The sequence below is a fragment of the Hippocampus comes genome, unplaced genomic scaffold (genome assembly GCF_001891065.2).
Source record: "Hippocampus comes isolate QL1 unplaced genomic scaffold, H_comes_QL1_v1.1 scaffold496, whole genome shotgun sequence".
Taxonomy (NCBI): domain Eukaryota; kingdom Metazoa; phylum Chordata; class Actinopteri; order Syngnathiformes; family Syngnathidae; genus Hippocampus; species Hippocampus comes.
In genome coordinates, this window is record NW_017804976.1 from 19390 (window position 1) to 40092 (window position 20703).

Consider the following 20703-nt stretch of genomic DNA (forward strand, 5'->3'; position numbering starts at 1 on the left):
AACATAAAGAAAATATTTTTTGAAAAACAAGATTCAGAAAAAAATTACAGAATTTGGAGATACATTTAAATACGTTTTTTTTTTTTGTGAATTCCATAACGTTAGCCCTTTTTAGTAAGTAAATGTGTGTGTGTGTGTGTGTGTGTGTGTCTAGAGTTGTATATACACACACACACACACACACACACACACACACACACACACACACACACACACACACACGTAAATATATATACAATACCAAATACACAAAATGCTATTTATTTAAGACGCTGTAATTGAAACGGCCTCCACTGGAGGGCGCCAGTGGACTACACGATGATTCGGAGGGGGAGGAAGAGGAGGAGGATGAAGAGGAGGAGGATGCTGCCGGGATTCTGATGATGCAGAAGTGGACTATCCTGCAGGGAAGGACACGCCAAGAAGAGGAGGAAGAAGAAGAAGAACAAGAAGAAGAAGGAGGAGGAGTGCGGGGACGAGCGCAGTGCTGTGTTGAAAAAGACCAAGAAGGAAGGAAAAAAAAAAGGAAGAAAGAAGAGAAGCCAGTTTGACCACCAAGGAGGCTATTCTGAGGAGGTGGGCCACCATGTCCCGGGAGGCGGGAACCAGCCTCACGTGGCGTCCTTGTTGATGTGACCATCAGCACACAAAAGCTGATGAGCGGCCACCCCGATGCCTACGTTGCTACAGGTAAGCGCGGCTCTGTGCTGTGTGTGTGTGTGTGTGTGTGTGTGTGTGTGTGTGTGTGTGTGTGTGTGTGTGTGTGTGTGTGTGTGTGTGTGTGTGTGTCAATGTCACGTCCATCACGTCAATTCATCAGTGTCATCAAGCGAATCTCATGTGCCACATTGATGATGCAGTGTTTAAGGTCATGAGTGTCAAAAACACAAAGCAACTTAGCGTTTTTGTCTGAGCAACACGTTTGCAGGACCAGTTTCGATTAAAAGTCTACACACCCCTATTCAAATGCCGGGGTTTTTGTGACATTTAAAAACGAGACCCGGATCAAGCATTTCAAAACTTTTTCCGCCATGAATGTGACTTCTGAACTTTGTAACTCGGTTGATTACAAATTTAAAAAAAAAATCTTTTTCAGAGGGGTGGTAAAATTAGAAAACCAAAATAATACTTGTAAAATTGTGCACACCTTCAATCACTGATGTGGCGATGTGTTCAGAATTAACCAATCAGGTTCATGTTAAATGGGAGTTAGAAATCACCTGTCATGCTTTGAAATGCCGTTGATTAACCCCTCATGAAGTTCAAGATCACTTCTACTGATTTGGTGTTTTGTTGTGTCTTTTTTTGCTTGTGAGCAGAAGCCTGAAGGTTTTGAGCTAACATTGACTGCTATTTTGGATTGTTCATAATTCCCTCCGTTGTCCTGCCCCCGGTTTCAGGTGAAGGAAAAAAAAAAGTATGTTTGCACCAATCTTACTGAAAAAAAAAATGAAAAAAAAATCAGACTGAGTCATATGGGCCCAAATGTGTTTGGGAGAGTTTGAAAACTGGCATTTCAATAGGGGTGTGTACACTTTTTATAACCACTGTATGTAGAGCTCTTGGGGAGGGTGGTGGGGTAAGGGGGTTGGCGGGGAGATTAAAAACAATCAATCAACCACATACACGAAAACACAAAATGACAACACTCGCAAGTAGCTGCTGTAGGCCACAACTCACGCGCAAACGCTCACGCGCTAATTGGCCAAACCGGCTCCAGTTCCCGATGTCACTCACGAGTCCACGCCGCTGAAAAGGCACACATACAAAACATGGATTCTACAATACAGACAGTAGTTATACTTCGGTTCATTTTATACGTTTACATGTTCAGGGTCCATATTAGGAAAAGGTGTCACATTTTTGGCTTTTTAAAAGGGGGAAAAGACAAGTCTGATTTGTATATTTTTGTCTTGAAAAGCTGCATTTGAATGCATATCTTTTGAAGGATGATTAAAAAAAATAAGAAAAATCGGGAGAATAATTCAAATGCAACAGAGGAGTAAAAAAAAATGGTGAAATGAGGGGAAACTAAACTCATACACACGCACCTACACACAAACACGCGTACTGGCGTGTCGTAGGCGTGTTGCAGTGATTTTTGGCTCAGGCAGCCGCTCTCCTCTTCCTCCCACACACTTTGTGAACTCTCTTGTTGGAGCAGCGAAGTACGCTGACGTTTGCGGACGTGGCAGAAACGGCCGCCGGATACTTTGGTGGGGATATCACCGGCGCTTTGAAAGTGGATTTGCATTGTCGGTATGAGAGCGTGGGCCCGCCCCCCCTGCCCCCCATCGCCAAATGGAATCTCTTTTACCAAGTGGCCTTCGAGCTGTTCAAGTGTAAATGTCAGCGTGACACACAAATCCCAAAGAGTTCACTCGCTCGCTCTTTGTCACAAAGCCAGCGAAAAAGAGCCGATGGGTATCAAACGTGGCTTTTTAAAAAATATTTATTTACGACTGTTAGCTATAAAATGCTCGAAATGCTGCTGGCTGGTGCCAAGTAGTTTGTTCGATAATGAGACACCGTAGCTATGAGTTGCAGTCGGGTTTGTCAAAGCCAAGGCTCGTTTGGCTTGCTGCCTAAATGGGCTGCTGCCTTCGCGTTTACAAACCCGACGTTTGAATTTCTAAAGGTATTATGGCGCTACACTCGTGTTTGTGTGGTCAGTTTGAATTGATGCAAGGAGCCAGCGACAACAGAAGCCCGTTCAGTTTGCTGACTGAATGGGTTGCTGCTGTGGAAAAAAAAGTCACAGCAAATGAAATACCTCAAGTCATATGAAATGTGAACCATTTTGTTTTACAGTTTTCATTTATAAAAAAAAAATAAATAAAATTTAGTCAACAGACTAGGCGGGTCTGAATTTAGCTGTTTTTCCGCAAGTTGAACAAGAGATAGCTTGATGTAGTCAAATTGAAACAGCAAGCATAATAAAAAGTATGAAATGAAAGAGAACAAATCAATTTTTTCCCACTTTGCATTTGGTATTTTAAAATGTCTTATGTAACCCTTTTAGTCAGCAAGTGCTGCATCCAAATGAGTTGCTGCTCCAAAGCAGAATAAAATGACGTGACAAACAACAAATAGTATAAATTGAACAAGCCATTTCCGTTTCATTTTGGGCATTTTTAAAAATTTCTGAAGCAGCCCATTTAGTAATTCTTTGGGTGTGAATTCAACGCACTGTACGCCACCAAATTCTTCGACCGATTCTGTTGTACATGTGGACTGCAAGCAGAAGCGAAGATCAGGACAGGCCCATCCAGTCTGATGCCTAAATGGAATGCTGTTTTAAAAAAAAAAAGTTGGAACCAGCAAACAAACAAAACAAAATGAAAGGTGATCCTCTCAGTTCATCTTGCAGTTGTGTAGTTGGCTAATATAATATTCTCAATAAATTTCTACGGCAGCCCATTTAGTCAGCAAGCGAGTAGGCCTAAATTCACGCTGGCTGTTTCCAAACCGTGGCATCGACAGCTCGATAGATTTGATCAGGATTAAAAAGGAATAGGTACCGGGCTGCATTAAAAGTGATCTGACCTCCCCAGCGTTCATCTACAGGGACCCTCACCGTCACGGCTAAGCGCATCCGCCGCCATCTTCCCGCTCTTCGTCCCCGTTTTGAAGATAAGTCGGCCTGTCGCTGTGAATGGATGGAGGGGATGCGTGGTCCTAATGGACTGTCAAGGTGATCCGGGAGGAGATGGATGAGGAAGTGCACACACATCGGGAATACCGGGCACATGATGGAGTTATGTGACACCTTCGGGACGGACCCGATTCCCCTTTTGTGTCCTTTCCTGTCTGCTCCTTCCTCCTTTTGCATCCTTTAGCATCGGCGGGCTAACTGGAGGAAAAATACCAGAGTGGCTTCAAGCAGCGGAGACAATCAATCGAGGCTCTTGCTTTGGCATTGAGTCCAGAGATGTTTTCACAACAATAATATTAATAATAATATAACAACAATTTTACAATATGTAATATAGTAATATATTGAGGAATATTTATTAATTTAGGGTGAGGATTTTTTTTTCTGAAATGTCATCACTATAAATTAGAACACACGGTAAAAGGTTTATTTAATAACAGTATGAGATTTAATAGGTCAAAGTAAAAAAAAAAAATTAAAAATCTGATGTGCTAGAGAGGGAAAAAAAATGAATAAAAAAAAAAAAAAAAAAAAAAGAAAAGCAAAGACATATTAAAAATCGGTGTGAATGTACGTCATGATGAGGCATTCCGAGTCAGAATCAATCGGGTCCTCGCCTCAACAGAGAAAACTCTCTCCCAAAGTGGACCAGACAGCGTGCACTGAAAGCAAACATTATATAATATCATTATAAAGAGGGCTGCGGCGCTATTATAATTTTAGGGACTATAATTCCTGGGAGATTTGAGCTCTGTGGAGCAACAAAGATTTGATTTGCATTGTTAAACTTGGAAATCCAGAAATGTCACGCAGGCCCCGCATACAAATACACACACATATGGATGCGCGCATACAAATTTAGGTGTCACTGCCAAAGTGTGTTGTCTGTAATATGTGTCAGTGTTAGCTGCGACGGTTATGTAATAAGGAAGCAGAATGCATGTCTCACCCTCTCTCACACACACACACACACACACACACACACACACACACACACATAATGCACCTGTCCACACTGTGCCACACTGGGACGCACGGACAGTGCTTTCTACGCAAGAGGAAACACAACATGACGGCTCATCGCATCACTGTGATGCGGGTGAGCGTGGAGATGGAAAAGAAAGGGAACATGTCGCGGTGATCGCGTTAAGGAGCAAACAAGAGAAGTGTCAACACTGAAATGGCCGCTGGAAACTCAAAATGGCAGACTTCCTGTGTAGGTTCAGGCATGGCTTTTTGAGACTTTTTGAGTGATGACGAATTTCCTCTTGCTCATGTGAAAATGGCAGCAAGATGGCTGAATTTTCAAAATATTACTGAAGGAGAAGTTTGTTTCAGAAAGGAACCGTGGGAACTGTGAAAATGACCCTGCAATTCAAGCCAAAATGGCCGGCTTCTTGTGTCTTCTTAAATATGTTTTTTTGACACTTTTGTATGATAGACATGCCTTCGGGCTGTAGGCAGGGTACACTCTGAACTGGTTGCCAGCCAATCGCAGAGTACACGTAGACGAACAAACACTCACGCTCACAATCACACCTTGGGATAATTCTGAGTGTTCCATGAACCTGCCACGCATGTTTTTGGAATGTGGGAAGAAACCGGAGTACCCGGAGAAAACCCACACAGGCACGGGGAGAACATGCAAACTCCGCACAGGGAGGCCGGAGCGGGAATCGAACTCTGCACCTCTCCGCTGTGAGGTGGACGTGCTAACCAGTTATCCACCGTGCCACCCTTTTATTGTTATTATTAGTAGTAGTAGTACTATGTTTTCAATCACACTCCAGTACCTGGAGAAAACCCACGCAAGAGGAACAGACTCTGGGGGGGCTGAATTTTCTAAATCTTTCAGCGACAACACTCCAAATTCCTTGCTCCAGATATGGCCTTCCTGGTAGGTAAAACGTGTCCCGATGCTTTTGTCCAACACAGCCAAGGCACATCCTCTGAGCGAAATACTCAATGGAAAAATACCTTCAGCATTCTGTAAAACTAAAGCAGCCTGCCATCAAGATTCCCAGAGGCAGTTGGCCAAGGGAGGCAAATTCTACGAGATGAGGAAGAAATTCCAAGGAGTATTCATTTATTTGTTTATTTTTTAATGTGAATCAAATGCGTGTAGCGTTTGACCTCTAAGCATGTCGACTGGAGTGACTTGCAATTAACAATGACGCCGTTTGTTCTGTTGATCCGGTCCCCATTTGGGTAACTGGAAAACTGTACTTCTTCCTGCTGTCAAGACTTGCTACCAAGAACGTCTCCATGTTCATGTAAAAGCTCTCGACTGTTTGTGAAATCCATGACTTGTCTCCGTGCCGTGTGTACGCGCTACTCTGATTGATTGGAACGGTTAAAGCCTGTGGCCATGTTTCTCCAGAATGCAATGAAGACACATTTGCATCCACAAGGGTCTCTCTCTCTCTCTCTCTCTCTCTCTCTCTCTCTCACACTCACACTCACACACACACACACACGTCGATAGCATAATGTATTATATCGTTGAATATGATATAACTTTGGTGACCTTTTATTTTCAATTCTCAATATTTTGTAGTGGTACCACAATGATATTGCACTGTTTGTTCATTTACGTACAGGTTCTCGATCTTGTAGAGGCTTTCTTACAATTTAGGGACTACGACACAATCTCTGTGTCCTGATATGACTGATTTAGCAATAATATCGTTTTTTTTTTCTTTTGTTACATACAATAGGTATTGCACAGGAATGCTAGGGCCAGGAATCGAACCCATGGCCTTTGCACTGTGTGGCGGACGTACTAAACAGTCAACACCATGCCGCTGTCTTTACATTCTATTTAATGATATAAAAATATATTATTAAAGAAAATACATTTTTGACGATTTTTTGTGGGGGGCGACGAGACGGACTGGAACATATTAATGTCATTTCCATTCATTTCCATTGGGAAAGATGATTTGAGATAAATCCATCTGAAGGCGCCCGTGTATATTTTACCGTGAAATCTACTGTCGTGTATTGTGAGCTACTCTGCAATTCTCACATTAAAAGTCACGAATTGTGCTGCACTAGCATACAAAGACAAGAGCATGCACAACTCCGCTTGCACACACACACACACACACACACACACACACACACACACACACATGGACACACATTCACAGTGCCTGAGGCTTTATAAACAGCAGGCTGGGATGCCGCACGCCTTCTTCACTCCTTCACTTCCTGCCATCATGTTTGTCCATCTACGTGCTCTGTGTTGATTGTTTTTATGTTTTGCCTTACCTTCTTTCTCGCTCTTGCTCTCTCTCTCTCTCTTTCTCTCTCTCTCTCTCTCTCACACATTTGACTGCCACCAATCGTTTGCTCCCTCCATCCTCCCCTGGGCAGCGGCGTTCACGGCAATCGGAACCCTAGCAGCATTGGCGTGTGTCGGCGAGCAGCTGAAGTTGGCTTCCTGCCTGTTGAGATGCGCCGGGAGGAAGCACTGTGAACACGAGTTCATGCTGATGAAATTGATCTGCTCAGGTAAGGGAAAACGAATGCGATTTCGGTCCGTCATTTGGAACCGTCAACGCGTTATAGTGGCGTCTCGCTGGAATTGAAATGTTTACATCTTGAAGTCGTGCATCTAACAAAGTGTTCAGAGCAGAAAAAAAGAATAATAAGACAGTCCCTATTCGGATGACGACTCAAAACATGTTTGGTGGTGAGTGAGACTTGATGGATGAAGATTTCAAACCGGGTTATTGGGTCATATTTGGAAAAACGACGTCGACAAAAATGAGCAGAGAAGTGTGAAAATGAATGAGGGGGTATGCTAATAATTGGATCATGTAGATGAGGTGAGATTATGAAAACGAGAACTTTCATATTGAAGAAAGTACTTTTCAAAGGATCACCGGCTGACAGTGTTTTAAATATTTGCGGTGTTGAAACGTTGGGTTTGGAATTGTGTCGATTTTCTTTTTCATGTTATTAGGTTACAGGGTGCATGAACGGGTTAAAAATCAACCACTGATTTTGTAATTAAATAACACGTAAACAAGGTAAAATATATATTGTTTTCATGTCATGGCTATTATTACTACTTTTATGATCACTTTCATTAATCATTCACCAAAGCTTTATGATGCAAGTAATGCAATGTTTTTTTTATTTTTTTTTATTTTAATTGAAACACATTGGATATATTTTTTTCATTTATTCATGCAGTATCATGAATGTTGATTCATTTCTCACATATTTTTGGAGTTAATAAAAATTCACTTTCACATGTAGATATTATATATATATATATATATTTATTATAATGAATCTAGTCGAAGTAGAAGTACAGTAGTACATTTTGTGAATAAGAAGTACAAGGAACTAACAAATCTACTTTCATCTTGTTGCTTTTGTTTCCAAGTGGGACACATAATATTTTTATCTCGCTGTTAAGACCATAATTGAGGGCTTTCGTGTTGTTTCTTACATCCGGCCTCATATTTGTATTAAAATAGAAAGTTCGCGTCGCAAGAGTTACAAATGAGCGATGATGCATTGGGCCCTTCTCATCATTCAAATTGATTTCCTGGCTGTGTGAAGAAGGAAATTCCATTCATGTCATACACATACCCCGCGGTGGAAAATTAATGCTTTGTTATCTTGAAAATATTTTCCCCTGAATACTCTGAATTCTCCAGTGTCAGTAATGACCAAAAAAATGCTTCTCAGGGGATCTGGGTCATAGCTGATGTCATGTTGTTCATATTTATTTCTTTTTTTATTGACTCAACACAAGTTGCACTGAAGTAGATTAGTAGTCATTTTGAATTGATTGCTTCGACATGTGATAAATCGACAATAAGTTCCACATAATCGACAGAATTTTGAGCAGTCAGTTAACCCACATCGTGTTCCAAAGCTAGCGTCTTGAGACAGTGTCCATCATGTTACAAGAGCTGCGTTGCTACTCCAAACAGGAGCACCGATGGAAGCATAAAAATGAGATTGATAGCATTAGCAGAGATAGCATTAATGGCTATGATCTGCTTTTAAATACAGTATTGCACTGGTTCCCCAATGTCATGTAGATAGATTTTTAACCAAGCACGCTTATTTATTGGTTTTTGTTTGTGTTCTGGTACAATTAAAATGTGCTTAAGTTTAATACATTCCATGACCTCATCATACCTTAACAATCTTAAAACACTTGTATCTCAAATCGTCTTCCACCATTTAAAAGAATGTAAATGCCATTAATCGGTTCCAGCCTCCCCACAAAAAAAAAATCACAAAAATGTTTGTCGTGTGTTTTATTTCAAAATATATATTTGAAAATAGCACATATACATACACACACATATCTGTCTATTGAGATAGATTGATAGATAGATGTGTGGTAATTTGTAATTGTGGGGGTTTACTGCATGTCTCTTTTATGGCGATCAAAAGAATGGATTACCCCCCAGTAGCGGGAATATGTATTTGTTTTGAAGGAAATATAAGTGGTTTGTGTAGTGGCTAACTTGTCCCTTTATTTACATCCGGATTAGAGGTTGAGCTTTTCAGCCCAAGAGAAAAGCAGACAGTATTTATAGACACCTCAATAAAAGATGAATCGTGTGCTTATGCAACACGTCCTGACCACGGCAGAGGCGTCTGGGAGACGGGGGGGGACCAACGGACCGATTGACGGACACGTCCCGCCCTTCCTTCGTGCCCTTTAAATCGCTTTCTCTCGCTTATGCAACACGTCCTGACCACGGCGGAGGCGTCTGGGAGACGGGGGGGGGACCAACGGACCGACTGACGGACACGTCCCGCCCTTCCTTCGTGCCCTTTAAATCGCTTTCTCTTCTTTCGCTCGCTACCTCGCCCTTCTTCCCTTCCTTCTCTGATCTATTATTCACATCCCCGGCTGACTCTTTATGCGAATCCCCTCAACACCACCCCGCCCATCCCACCCCGGCACCTGCGGTGGGATGCTTCCCCAAAGGGAGCCAGGCCAAGAGATGGATAAAAAGCTCAGGGATGGCTTGCTGGGAGACGATAAGACACTTCCAATGGCCAAGGTTGACATTCAGCGTGACGCTGCTTTGTGGTGAAAGAGCAACGTGTTTACACTACTTAACAGCATTTAATGACCATGTCAATGCAATGTTGATTTGAATACAAACCCAACAAGGCATCCATTTAACATGAGAAAAATCCCCAAAAGGGAATTTCTCCTGAACCCCATCATCTGATTTTCAAAATTCTTGGTGCGAGATAAGATAAATTGGGAAATCTTGTCACATTGCTATTTTCACTGTACATTCTTGCGATCTAATTGTTGTCATGTATGAGTGTGCTATCAGTGGCAAGAAGATAAAGGCTCAAACCAATCTACATACGGCGGGTGTGGGGGTGCACTGCTGTGATGCAGGCAGATCTGAAATGGAATCTGCGTGTGTTCCCCCTGGCTGCACACATCATTTATCCATCAGCGCCGTGCCGCCACGCCTCGCCTCGCCTCGCCTCCAGCCAGCTATCAAACACCGCATCGCCGCGCACTATAGAAATGGCCATGGACAAAAAAAAAAAAGTGCTTTTAACAGCGCTTTTTTTTTTGGGCTCGCTATGGCCATCTGAGCGTCTGCATCTATAAGGTTGGCTAGCGTACATCTATCTAAATGGATATGAGCCGTGTGCGTGTTTGTGAGGAGGTTTCAGAATAGCAAGGCCGTTCCGCCTTGCTCGCTACCACCCCCGCTGGCAATTAAAGAATACTGCAGCTGATCACGACGGCCGCCAACTGTTTGGGACTGTAAAAGTTGACTCTTTGAAGCCCATTCCAATTGTAACATTTGGCATAATAAAATCCAATCACCGATTAATCGGAAGTTAAATCAAGAAAATAAAAATAAAAATATATGTAATATATTGTGTCCTGGTCCCCAATAAAGATAGGAATTGCAGATAGATCCTTTGACTGTTTTATTTTTGCTTTTAGTATTTAATAAACCTTACAACAGGGAGAAAAAAAAACTGTGGGGAATGTTTAAACGTCATTATCTTTGTCTTAAGTTGTAATGTATTAGTGTGCGAAAAATAAAAATCTGCAAAAAAACAGCCTGTGAAAAAGGCTAATTTTTAACAATTTCAAAACTGCTAGCATTGACCACTGTGGGGAATGTTTAAACGTCATTGTCTTTGTCTTAAGTTGTAATGTATTAGTGTGTGAGAAATAAAAATCCGCAAAAACCAGCTTGTCAAAAATGTCAATTTTTAACAATTTCAAAACTGCTAGTATTGACCGAATAAATCAGCCAGCCGATTAATCCATCCATGGATCTTTCCACACCCACAGAATATGGGCGGAAATCCCGCTCCGATCGATCCATAAACATCGTCCGGCTTGGTCGGACGAGGTCGAATGGTCACAAGAATTGAAGCCAGATTGGCTGCACTGCTTTAAATCCGTCCACGACTGGTCGATTAAGAACTTGATCAGTGGAAGGCCGTTCCGCCTTGCTCGCTACCACCCCCGCTGGCAATTAAAGAATACTGCAGCTGATCACGACGGCCGCCAACTGTTTGGCACTGTGCAAGGGACTGTAAAAGTTGACTCTTTGAAGCCGATTCCAATTGTAACATTTGGCATAATAAAATCCACTCACCAATTAATCGGAAGTTAAATCAAGAAAATAAAAATAAAAATATATTATATTTCGTTATTAATTGAATGAGGGCACTTCCAGTGGTACCTTAGTTTACGAGTTTAATTTGTTTCTGTGAGCAAGCTGGGAATATTCGGGTTAGTTACGAACAGTTTTTGATTAAAATATAGGAAAAAAAAAATATTTTCAATACAACATAAATGGACTGCTACTTTAAAAAGCTTAAAGACTTTATTTCATTTAACACACATATTTTAAAAAGAAAATCTAAAGTAAATGTTTTTTTTTTACTTGACATATTTAACTATTAATGTTGTGATGGCAAAACTCCGCATTTATAATTCTTCTTGTCTGGAGGGAAAAAATTGACATGTTAGGAGAAAAAAAAACCACTGCAATTTTGGAGTCAGCACGCCAATTTTAGTTTTACTCAGCATAAAAATCTAGACATCTATTTTTTTAAATTGTTCCGCTGTGATAGTCATGTCACTTTCAAATACAAGTAAATATATTCGACATTGTAACAAGACAATACATTTACATAGCGCTTACACAACAGTTACGGCTGTAACAAAGCGCTTTGGAGGAAATGTAACATTTCTTGCTTGAAAAGTAACTGTGGTCTGATTACCTGACTGGAAAAAGTAACACGTTAGCTATAGTCGCTATTGGAAAATGCCTACATTGGGGAGTAACTGGCTATGAATGAGCAAAATAGCCACACAAAGCCCTCACTCTTATTTACAACACACAATCTGCAGGGGTCCAAATGACAACAGAAAAAAAAAAAACTACTCTCCCACTTTAAATTAGATTTCTCCCTACTCCGTCTTGTTCTCTTTTATATGCTGACTTTCAAATAGAAGTAAATATATTCAACATTGTAACAAGACAATAGATTTACATAGCGCTTACACAACAGTTACAGCTGTAACAAAGCGCTTTGGAGGAAATGTAACATTTCTTGCTTGAAAAGTAACTGTGGTCTGATTACCTGACTGGAAAAAGTAACACGTTAGCTATAGTCGCTATTGGAAAATGCCTACATTGGGGAGTAACTGGCTATGAATGAGCAAAATAGCCACACAAAGCCCTCACTCTTATTTACAACACACAATCTGCAGGGGTCCAAATGACAACAGAAAAAACCTACTCTCCCACTTTAAATTAGATTTCTCCCTACTCCGTCTTGTTCTCTTTTATATGCTGGATGTGCCGTATCTTGATTTGTTATTCCCCGCTTTGCTCATCCCTCTGTCCCGCTTTTCTCAGAAGCATTACGTAGGCGATAACGAGTGTCCAGAAAGCGGCGGGGAAGATGATCAAATAGAGGAAAGGGGCCGCGTTTAATCGCGTTAACGCAGCGCCGTAACATCAGTCTGTTCTCAACACACAAACACGCATTAGCGCTCCGGACGTCAGCAAAAACGGTAGAACTGCAGTACTGTCAGCAGCTGATCTGTCTGTTTTGAGTTGACATTTACCCTTCATTTCTCCTTCCACCACCCTCCCTTTTATTATTCAGCCGTTCCAAGTCACCTCCCTCCATTTGTGTCCCCCCCCTTTCGCCCCTTCGAGAGCCCTGCCGTTTTCCCACGACGCCCTTTTAGCTTGCCAACTAGCTGGAGACAGCACATGTTGTCAGGGAAGGCGGACCGGCACGAACATGATGCGTACAATTGGTTGGACGCCAGAGAGGGAAGCTAGAAGCTTTTTGGGGGTGGGGGTGTGGGTGGAGGCGATGGACAAAATTCTTGATTTGATTTGACCCTAAAATGCTAAAGCTAACCATTAAAATGTTTCTTAAAGTTTCTCTCTTAAAGTATCAACCAACCTTACCCTCTCCGCATTTAAACCCAAAAAACTTAAACTAATGTGAACATAACCCAACCCCATCCATAATCCTGCATACCCTACACCACAGGTGTCAAACTCAAGGCCCGGGGGCCAGATCCGGTCCACCACGTCATTTTGAACAACAATTGAACAAACAAACAGTTGACTGATTTCAAAACTAGTAATCCATCATTTTGATTTGTTGTGTACAATTAATAGTACGATGTGATGATGAAACATTTATTCGGTTTCACTGTCGTAATGGCCCTATGAGGGAAGACCAAACCCAAACAGAACCAAAGCGGAACCCCTCTGCGCCGAAGTTCACCTCACACGTAAACATAACCTAACCCCATCCCTAACCCTGCAAATTTAAAAATAAATGATTAGACGAATATATAAATACAGCAATTATAATTAAAAATATGTAGAATAGTACTTTTTATCAATTTATTTATTTCTTACTTTTCAGCCGACTGCTTGGTTGATTTTTATATATTTTTTTTAATTCGGTGCCAGGAAGATTCGGCCTCACCTCCTCACATGGGCGAAAAGGTGCTGATAACTCACAATGACAAAACGTGTCGCAGCAAATGCCGGCAATGCGCTTGACGCTCGTCCATAATACATGCGGCTATTGCGGGGAGCCTCGCGGAATGCGCAGTCATCTACCGTGTATACCACCTCGTTGCCTTGCAGTGAGTCCGTGTCATCTGCATTTTCCACTGGTATTCCGAACACAACCCAACCCAGCCGCTGGGGGGCAGTGCCCAGTCCGCCTCTCACACTGTTCCCCAGTGCCGGTCCCAAGCCCGGAGAAATGGGGAGGGTTGCGTCAGGAATTGCATCCGGCGTAAAACTTTTGCCAAGACGACCATGCGAGTTGGTAGGTCGGTTTACGGGGGCGGATGGAAATTACTGGCTCGCTGTGGCGACCCCTGAATAGGGACGTGCCGAAAGGAGAAGAAGAAGAAGATTCCGAACACAACCCAACCTTCACCCTTTGTAACGTTGCCCAGTCCGCCTCTCACAATTATCGAAGTTGTTTCAACTACTGTCCGGCAGAACATAGCGGGTAGGTTTGCCCCTGAGTGTGCAAGTGCGAGGCGCTGACTTGTTCTGAAGGAACAAGACGACTAAGTGACTGTGACAGCTTGTCACTGAAGCTCCCTGCTGATCAGGCTTCCACCTCTTGAGTTGCCGCCCAAGTTAAAGAATAAATAAAGAAATAAAAATCAAAAATCTCATCACTCAGCAGCGTTTTGCTTGACGTGTTTTCTTTTCACAAAAGAAAACATACAAACCACATCAAGTCTACCGTTTCTTTTGGTGCTTAGATTGTCACTCAACACAATATTCTGTGAGTTTTGAAAGAATAGCCAGCATGCTCTAAAAAGGCTGGCAATGTGGGGAACTCCACTTTAAAAACTGGCTGGCAGTGAATGAGCTCCAAGACACGCAGTATGGACACGCATGCGTATGAGCAGTAGTCATAATGGATCCTTACATGAACGAAGTAGAAAAATAAACTAGATGCAAGACAATGCTTTAAATGCCCGCTTTACAGTGTGTACATTTTAAAGAAGAGTGAAAATAGGCAGTATTTCAAACTCAGTCTAGTTTTTGATCAAAATGAACTCCATGTCATATTCTCTTTAATCCTGATTTTTACACCTACAGAAAGGCAAAGCTGCAGCTTCATTTTGTAATTTACATTTTTCGCAAAATTATTGTGAGATTTGTTGTTTTGTGAAAAAAAAAGGGTGACTTTATACACATAAGGCTTGATAGAATCACAAACAATATTTATGTCTTATGCATGGTTCTTGCTCTTTCAAAATATCTTATTTATTTATATATATTTTTTTAATATCTTTGTCTTATTATTTCTCTATGCCGGGTATAAAACAATTCTGATCGAATTTCCAAGCGCGTGATAGGACTTTGTCTCCGGTGTCTCGTCTCAGTGTGGGTAATTGTGTTGTCTGCCGTCGTGTTGCTTTCACAGCAATTCCCACATGAGCGAAATGTTCTCTCGCCGCAAAGCGTTCCCGAGACGTTGTTCTCCGAGACGCCAGATGAGCGCTCGGAGGCATCCTCGTGTCGCGTCATTTGCTCTTCATTTGACGTTTTCATCCCATCCTTACTGTCATCATGAGCTTGGGTTTCGTTCACCAAAACAGATGAACATTTTCAATCTATGTTTATGGTTAGAAAAAAAACATGTAGATAGATAGTACCATATTTTAAAATGCAGATGGATTTATTTTAAGAACACTTATTCTCATCTTGATGTTTTTCGTTTTTGCAGTGTTATTTTAATCAGGAAGACTGCGGTTTTTAATATTGTACACATAAAAAAAATAAAATGTCAAATCAAATCAATCAAATAGAACGGAATGAATTAAACAATTGCGTGTCATGATTGATTCACTGCGGCCCAACTATGCCACTGGGAGGCAACATCATCAATCACGCAGACACAAAAAGCGTAATTTAAATCCTCATCTGCAGATTAGTGAGAAAAAAAAAAATACCCCCATGTATCACAGCATAACCAGTATACTGGGATACTGTACTACTATCGTAGTAGGTAGAGTAACCCCTACAGTAGTGAGAAGCATAACACATCACACGCGACGTTAACATGAGCACATGTTGAACTAAGTGCTACAAATATTAGCATTTAGCACGAGCGCACACCCCAAGGAGAAAGTGACGGCGCTGCACGGAGAATGAAAACGAAAACAGACAAGCCCAGGGAAAAAAAAAAAAGAAAAGGCGGCTATAAGACGTTAAACGACTGAGAAGGATACAACATGTGTGTTGTGTGTGCGTGGTGTGTCTAGCGTGTAAAGTGCAGCTCTAATTATCTGTCACACGCTGAAGTGGAGTAAGTCCCCGGGGGGGATGATGAGGCTCGGAAAGATGGCAAGGCAGGAGGAGGGAGAATTAGGAGTCTGTAGTGTGCGCGATAGTGTGTGCGGGAGAATAAAGCTGTTACGTAACATGACATCCTGCCACACTGCTCTCTCTCGCTCTCTCTCTCGCTCTCTCTGTGTCTTTCCTCAAACCACCCTGCTTGGCACGCAGCTTTGGATTCCGCGCTGCTCGCACTGCAGCATGTTAACATATTATGTCAACAAAAAGCATTGGGGACGCATTCACAGGTCCCATACCATCTACATGAAAGTGACCCATGACATGACCAATTAGCGCATTGTATACATGAACAAAGACAATTTCAAGACTCCATTCATGTAAAAACACGAGCTGCAGTGAGCTCAGGCAAGTTTCATGGGTCAGCTGAGTGAACCACTACACTACTAATGGTAAAAGCACCTCAATATATCTATTTTTGTAAGCATTGAAACAATTTAGAGTGTTCGATCAACCCAAAGGGAAAACAGGCTAACTCTAGCAATGCTGTTCCAGCTCCACCAAAGTCAACTCTGTGAACCACTACATGACCGATGGCCACAGCAAACATATTTATGGAAACAAAGACAATTTCAAACCTCATTTAGCCTCATACAGGAACTTTGGCAATCTCAAGCTGGATTTATGAGTCAGCTATGTGAACCACGACAACACCAATGGCCCTAAGCCCATTTGAATCGTCAATGCACATAAAGGGAAAATGGTTGCATTTCATGCACTCAATTGAATTCAACTCAACAAGGTTCTCCCTCCACCCCGGCAGTGAGCTTGAACCAGAGCCATGGGGAGTACCCGGACTGCAGGAGTGAGCGCGAGACTGGGGGCGAGGCGTCTCTCCTGGTGTCTCCGCTGGTGGTGGCGGGTATCGTCATAGGCCTAGTGCTTTTCCTCTCCTGCGTCACCATCATCGTGGGCAGCCTGCGCAAAGACAGCCGGCTGAGGAACCCTCACCTGAGAGCCAGCTACGGTCCGTACTGACAAAATACTCAATTCAAACCCGAACTTGAAACTCTTGACTGTCATTTGAACTTGTTTGAACTTGTAAACCGGTTTGAAATTTCACTTTAAAAATCTAACTTGGGCTTGAAACCTGAATATGAATGTGCCGCTGTAGGTCCAGATGGTTACTCCTTTGGAGGTTCCGTCGGAGAACTGAGGTCAACGTGCTTAGAAGACTTTCCACCCAGTTTGGACTTTGACTCTTACAGTCTGTCACAAGTCAACCACCTGTACCCCGATTCTCCACCACGGTGAGCGTCTTTTTTTTTTTTGTCATTTATTTGTGCATGATTATAATTACATATGTACTTTTTTAAAATTGTCATTAATGCAGTGAGTTACAGTGCAAGCTCCTCCTTTTGCCATTTACGTCAAATATCAAAGTGTCCGCCTGCACTGACTGACCTCCTTTGTGCTGGTTCATTTAGGAGAAAGTAATGCTTCCGCTTTTGCTGCCCTTTGGATGCGTCTATATATGTGTGTGTGTGTGTGTGTGTGTGTGTGTGTGTGTGTGTGTGTGTGTGTGTGTGTGTGTGTGTGTGTGTCTAAAAAGGCCAGGTCATGGTGTGTTTGATCTAAATGTCATCTGGTTTAATTGGCAACTTTAATAATTCAAATACACCCTTCTTCCTGCTTCCATGTTTGTGTGTGTGTGTGTGTGTGTGTGTGTGTGTGTAAAGATAACATAAAAAAGAAACAAGAGCACGCACAAAGGAAAAGAACAATAAAGTGTGGGTGTGTGTGTGTGTGTGTGTGCGTGTGCGCGCGTGTGTGTATATTACACATGGCTGAAAGAAAAAGCACACCTACTGAGAGTGTTAATGTTACACTTCCGACACACACAGACACACGCGCGCACATACCATATGTTGAATGGTAAAGGCGCATGCCCCCTCCAACTCGGCAACCAAAGCATGGCACAGGTCCCTCCCTCTGACCGCAATACCGTTATTTCATCGCAAATCAAGGCTGTCCAAGGAAATCCTTCATCAATCCATTTCAATACAGTGAATTTGACAAACTTTGAAAAATAAGGCCACAAACGTCCGCCACCACTGTTTAACGAGGGTTCACTAAGATTCTTCTTCTTTCTCTCTGCAGTTACGATGAATGCGTGGGCCCCGGTTACACCCACATCTACATACCCACAGACGACCCCCCGCCTTACTCGCTATGGGACCCCCATCAGAACAACTCCGAAGGGGCAGAGGAGGGTCCCAGTTCTGCCAGCGCAGCCTCGCCGCCCCCGGAGCATCGACACATCGCATCCATCTCCTTCCCGTTGGAGGCTGCGCCGCCGTACGAGGCGGTGATTGGCGAGCAGGGGCAGCCCTTGCCCCTGGTGCCATGTGACCTTTCTAAATACCAATCAGAGAGGAACGCCGACGCCAACAGGCGACAGTCGGGTATCAGCCAGATCTCATAGGACAGCTATTTTGGACCTTTCCTCTGCTTGAGTTGAACACAAACTGTGAAGGTTTTTAGGTACTTTCCACACTTTTTTTGTAGAGTGAAACTCAAGAGAGAGAACCGTTTTCTAGAGGGAGTTTACGGACTAAAACTCATCCTGGTGAAATGGGGATCTTATCGAACGACTCTCCATCCATGTTGTGGTAACACAATGGCGTAGTTTTAATTTTGACTGAACCCCAGAACAAACTGATTATTTTCAAGTTGAAGTTATTAGACACAAGCACAGAGCAAAGCGTCCTTTTTAAGTCACTCATACCATGGCTAAGAAACATTCAGGAACAAGGCATATTGGTGTTTTGCAAACTTTCCTAGCACAGCAACCACAATCTAGGTCACGTCAAATAAAAAATCTGTCATGTCAAAACAGGCCATCAGAGCAATTTTCTTTAAAAAAAAAAAAAAAAGCCCCTAGCAACAAATTTGGAAATGTGTTTAAATATTTTTTGCAACTTTTGTAAAGTGATTCTCACGCATGCATTTTCATGCTTCACCAAATTATTTATTTTAATTGCCCCAAAAGGATAAAACACCCGGCCTGGAAAACTGCATTGTAAGTTGCTAAATGTACTCATTAGCCACAAATTGTCCAGTCGCCATGATTAATATCAGAGGTACATAGATACAAATAAGATAAATATCAACACTGTACATTCTTCCTGACATAGTCGGCGTTATTTCCTATAAAACTCAAACACATTTGGTGTTTTTGTGCTCAGGTCAAAGCAATATGCGCCATCTTGTGGCATTTTGATGCCAAGAAACTATGTTGAAGAAAGCTGAGGAGCTTCATTTAGAAAAAAAAAGTCGTGCTTTGCCACCATCTTGGGGGGGGGGGCTTTTCAGAGGCACCAAATATGTGCAGATTTTCACTCTTTATGGAACCCAATAAAACAAACGTCTGGATGACATTTAAAAACACAGATAATTTAAAATGTAAGATTTTTTTATTTTTTTTTACTGAGATGGCGAAGGCTCAGCAACTATTAGTAACAAATGGCAAGCATCAAATGACACCTTCAGTCGCGGTTCGTATCAAGAGCAACCAACCCAAAGGAGAAACTCAGGAAATAAGTTTCGACCTTCAAGTAGCGCTGTGGTCAGGCTAGCTGGCTAAAACCAACAGTCTTAAAACAACACTTTCCTTCTCCAATTTTTGTTTTAAATAAATGCCTGCAGTATATTAATGGTGTAAACCGTAAATACAACAAAAAACTATCATCCCGGAGCACTTCAGTATCATTTCAAACTCGTTTTACATGACCTATAAAAAGAAATGTCATCTCATATCATTTAGTCATACTTCATTGCCCATTTTTCTATTTAGACAGGGTTTTGGCAGCGTCTTAGGGTGTTTAAGACGGCACAAAAATGCAAACAGTAAATTTTTCAGTGAATAGTTGGGGATAGGTTTTCAGGAAAAAAAACTGAAATAGGTGAATTTGTGAATTGTGATAACAAGAGGGGAAATTGGCAGATCCGGAAGACTTTTTGATTGCTTCCACTGTCCTCAGTGTACTTGTACAGCACAATAACAACTTCGATTGAGAACCAGCGCCTCAGCGCAAGAGTGTGGCACAATTGTCACCTACGGGTTAGCCACGTCTTCTTTTGCGCTGTGAATTAAGTCAAGGTGAGGGCGACAATTGTGTCGGCGAAAGGCGAGGCCATATGAAGTGAAGTATCTACCGTACGTGCGAAATGACGGTCATCAACATTGTGAGATGACACTTGAAAAAGTTCTATTCCCTCGAGCAGGGGCTCTCAAACCTTTTGGGTCCTGAATGTTGTGTTGAATTAATTTGATTTCATTTTGTCAAGTGCTTTTTTGTGGGGGAATTTTGAAGGCTTCACTGCCTCATTTGCGAGCTTGTTGCCACAATCACCAATACCCGTATTTTAAGTAGGCCATCTTAAATTGGCGCTAGAACACCACAGTCTTTTTCGCCACAATCATCATCTTAAATTGGCGCTAGAACACCACAGTCTTTTTCTGAGAAGTTGTTGGCTCCTCTTCTGTGATCATTTGGCCATTTCCCTTTTCCAAAGAAGCTTTCTAAAAATATTTGTTTTTTTTCCTCTCAGTTTTGCTAGCTTGGAGGCTTACTTCTTTTTTTTCTTCTTTTTTTTTAATGTATCACATGAGAGCAGTTCGTTATGTGTACAGAG

The 20703-nt window shown here is 42.1% G+C and overlaps 2 protein-coding genes across 8 annotated transcripts in view; one reads left to right on the forward strand and one right to left on the reverse strand.

Moving 5' to 3' along the window:
• Positions 1-20703, reverse strand: part of LOC109529495 (arylsulfatase I) — a 43901-nt gene that overhangs the window by 3817 nt on the left and 19381 nt on the right. For 5 of the 6 annotated variants that reach the window (XM_019892932.1, XM_019892922.1, XM_019892905.1 and 2 more), the window contains exon 1: positions 1695-2423. The exons of the other annotated variant lie outside the window; for it this stretch is intronic. The gene's annotated coding sequence lies outside the window, so the exon portion shown is untranslated. Of the gene's footprint in view, positions 1-1694; positions 2424-20703 lie in introns of those variants that run through there. 6 annotated transcript variants of the gene reach the window in all.
• bean1 (brain expressed, associated with NEDD4, 1) lies at positions 202-18949 on the forward strand. 2 transcript variants are annotated; one of them, XM_019892946.1, is made up of 5 exons: positions 202-690; positions 6992-7171; positions 16829-17032; positions 17180-17315; positions 18166-18949. In XM_019892946.1, exons 1-5 carry the CDS (start codon positions 657-659, stop codon positions 18488-18490), a joined length of 879 nt encoding a protein of 292 aa, XP_019748505.1. In that variant the 5' UTR covers positions 202-656; the 3' UTR covers positions 18491-18949. The 2 variants fall into 2 exon arrangements, with proteins under 2 accessions (XP_019748505.1, XP_019748513.1); XM_019892954.1 differs by having other exon boundaries at positions 7034-7171.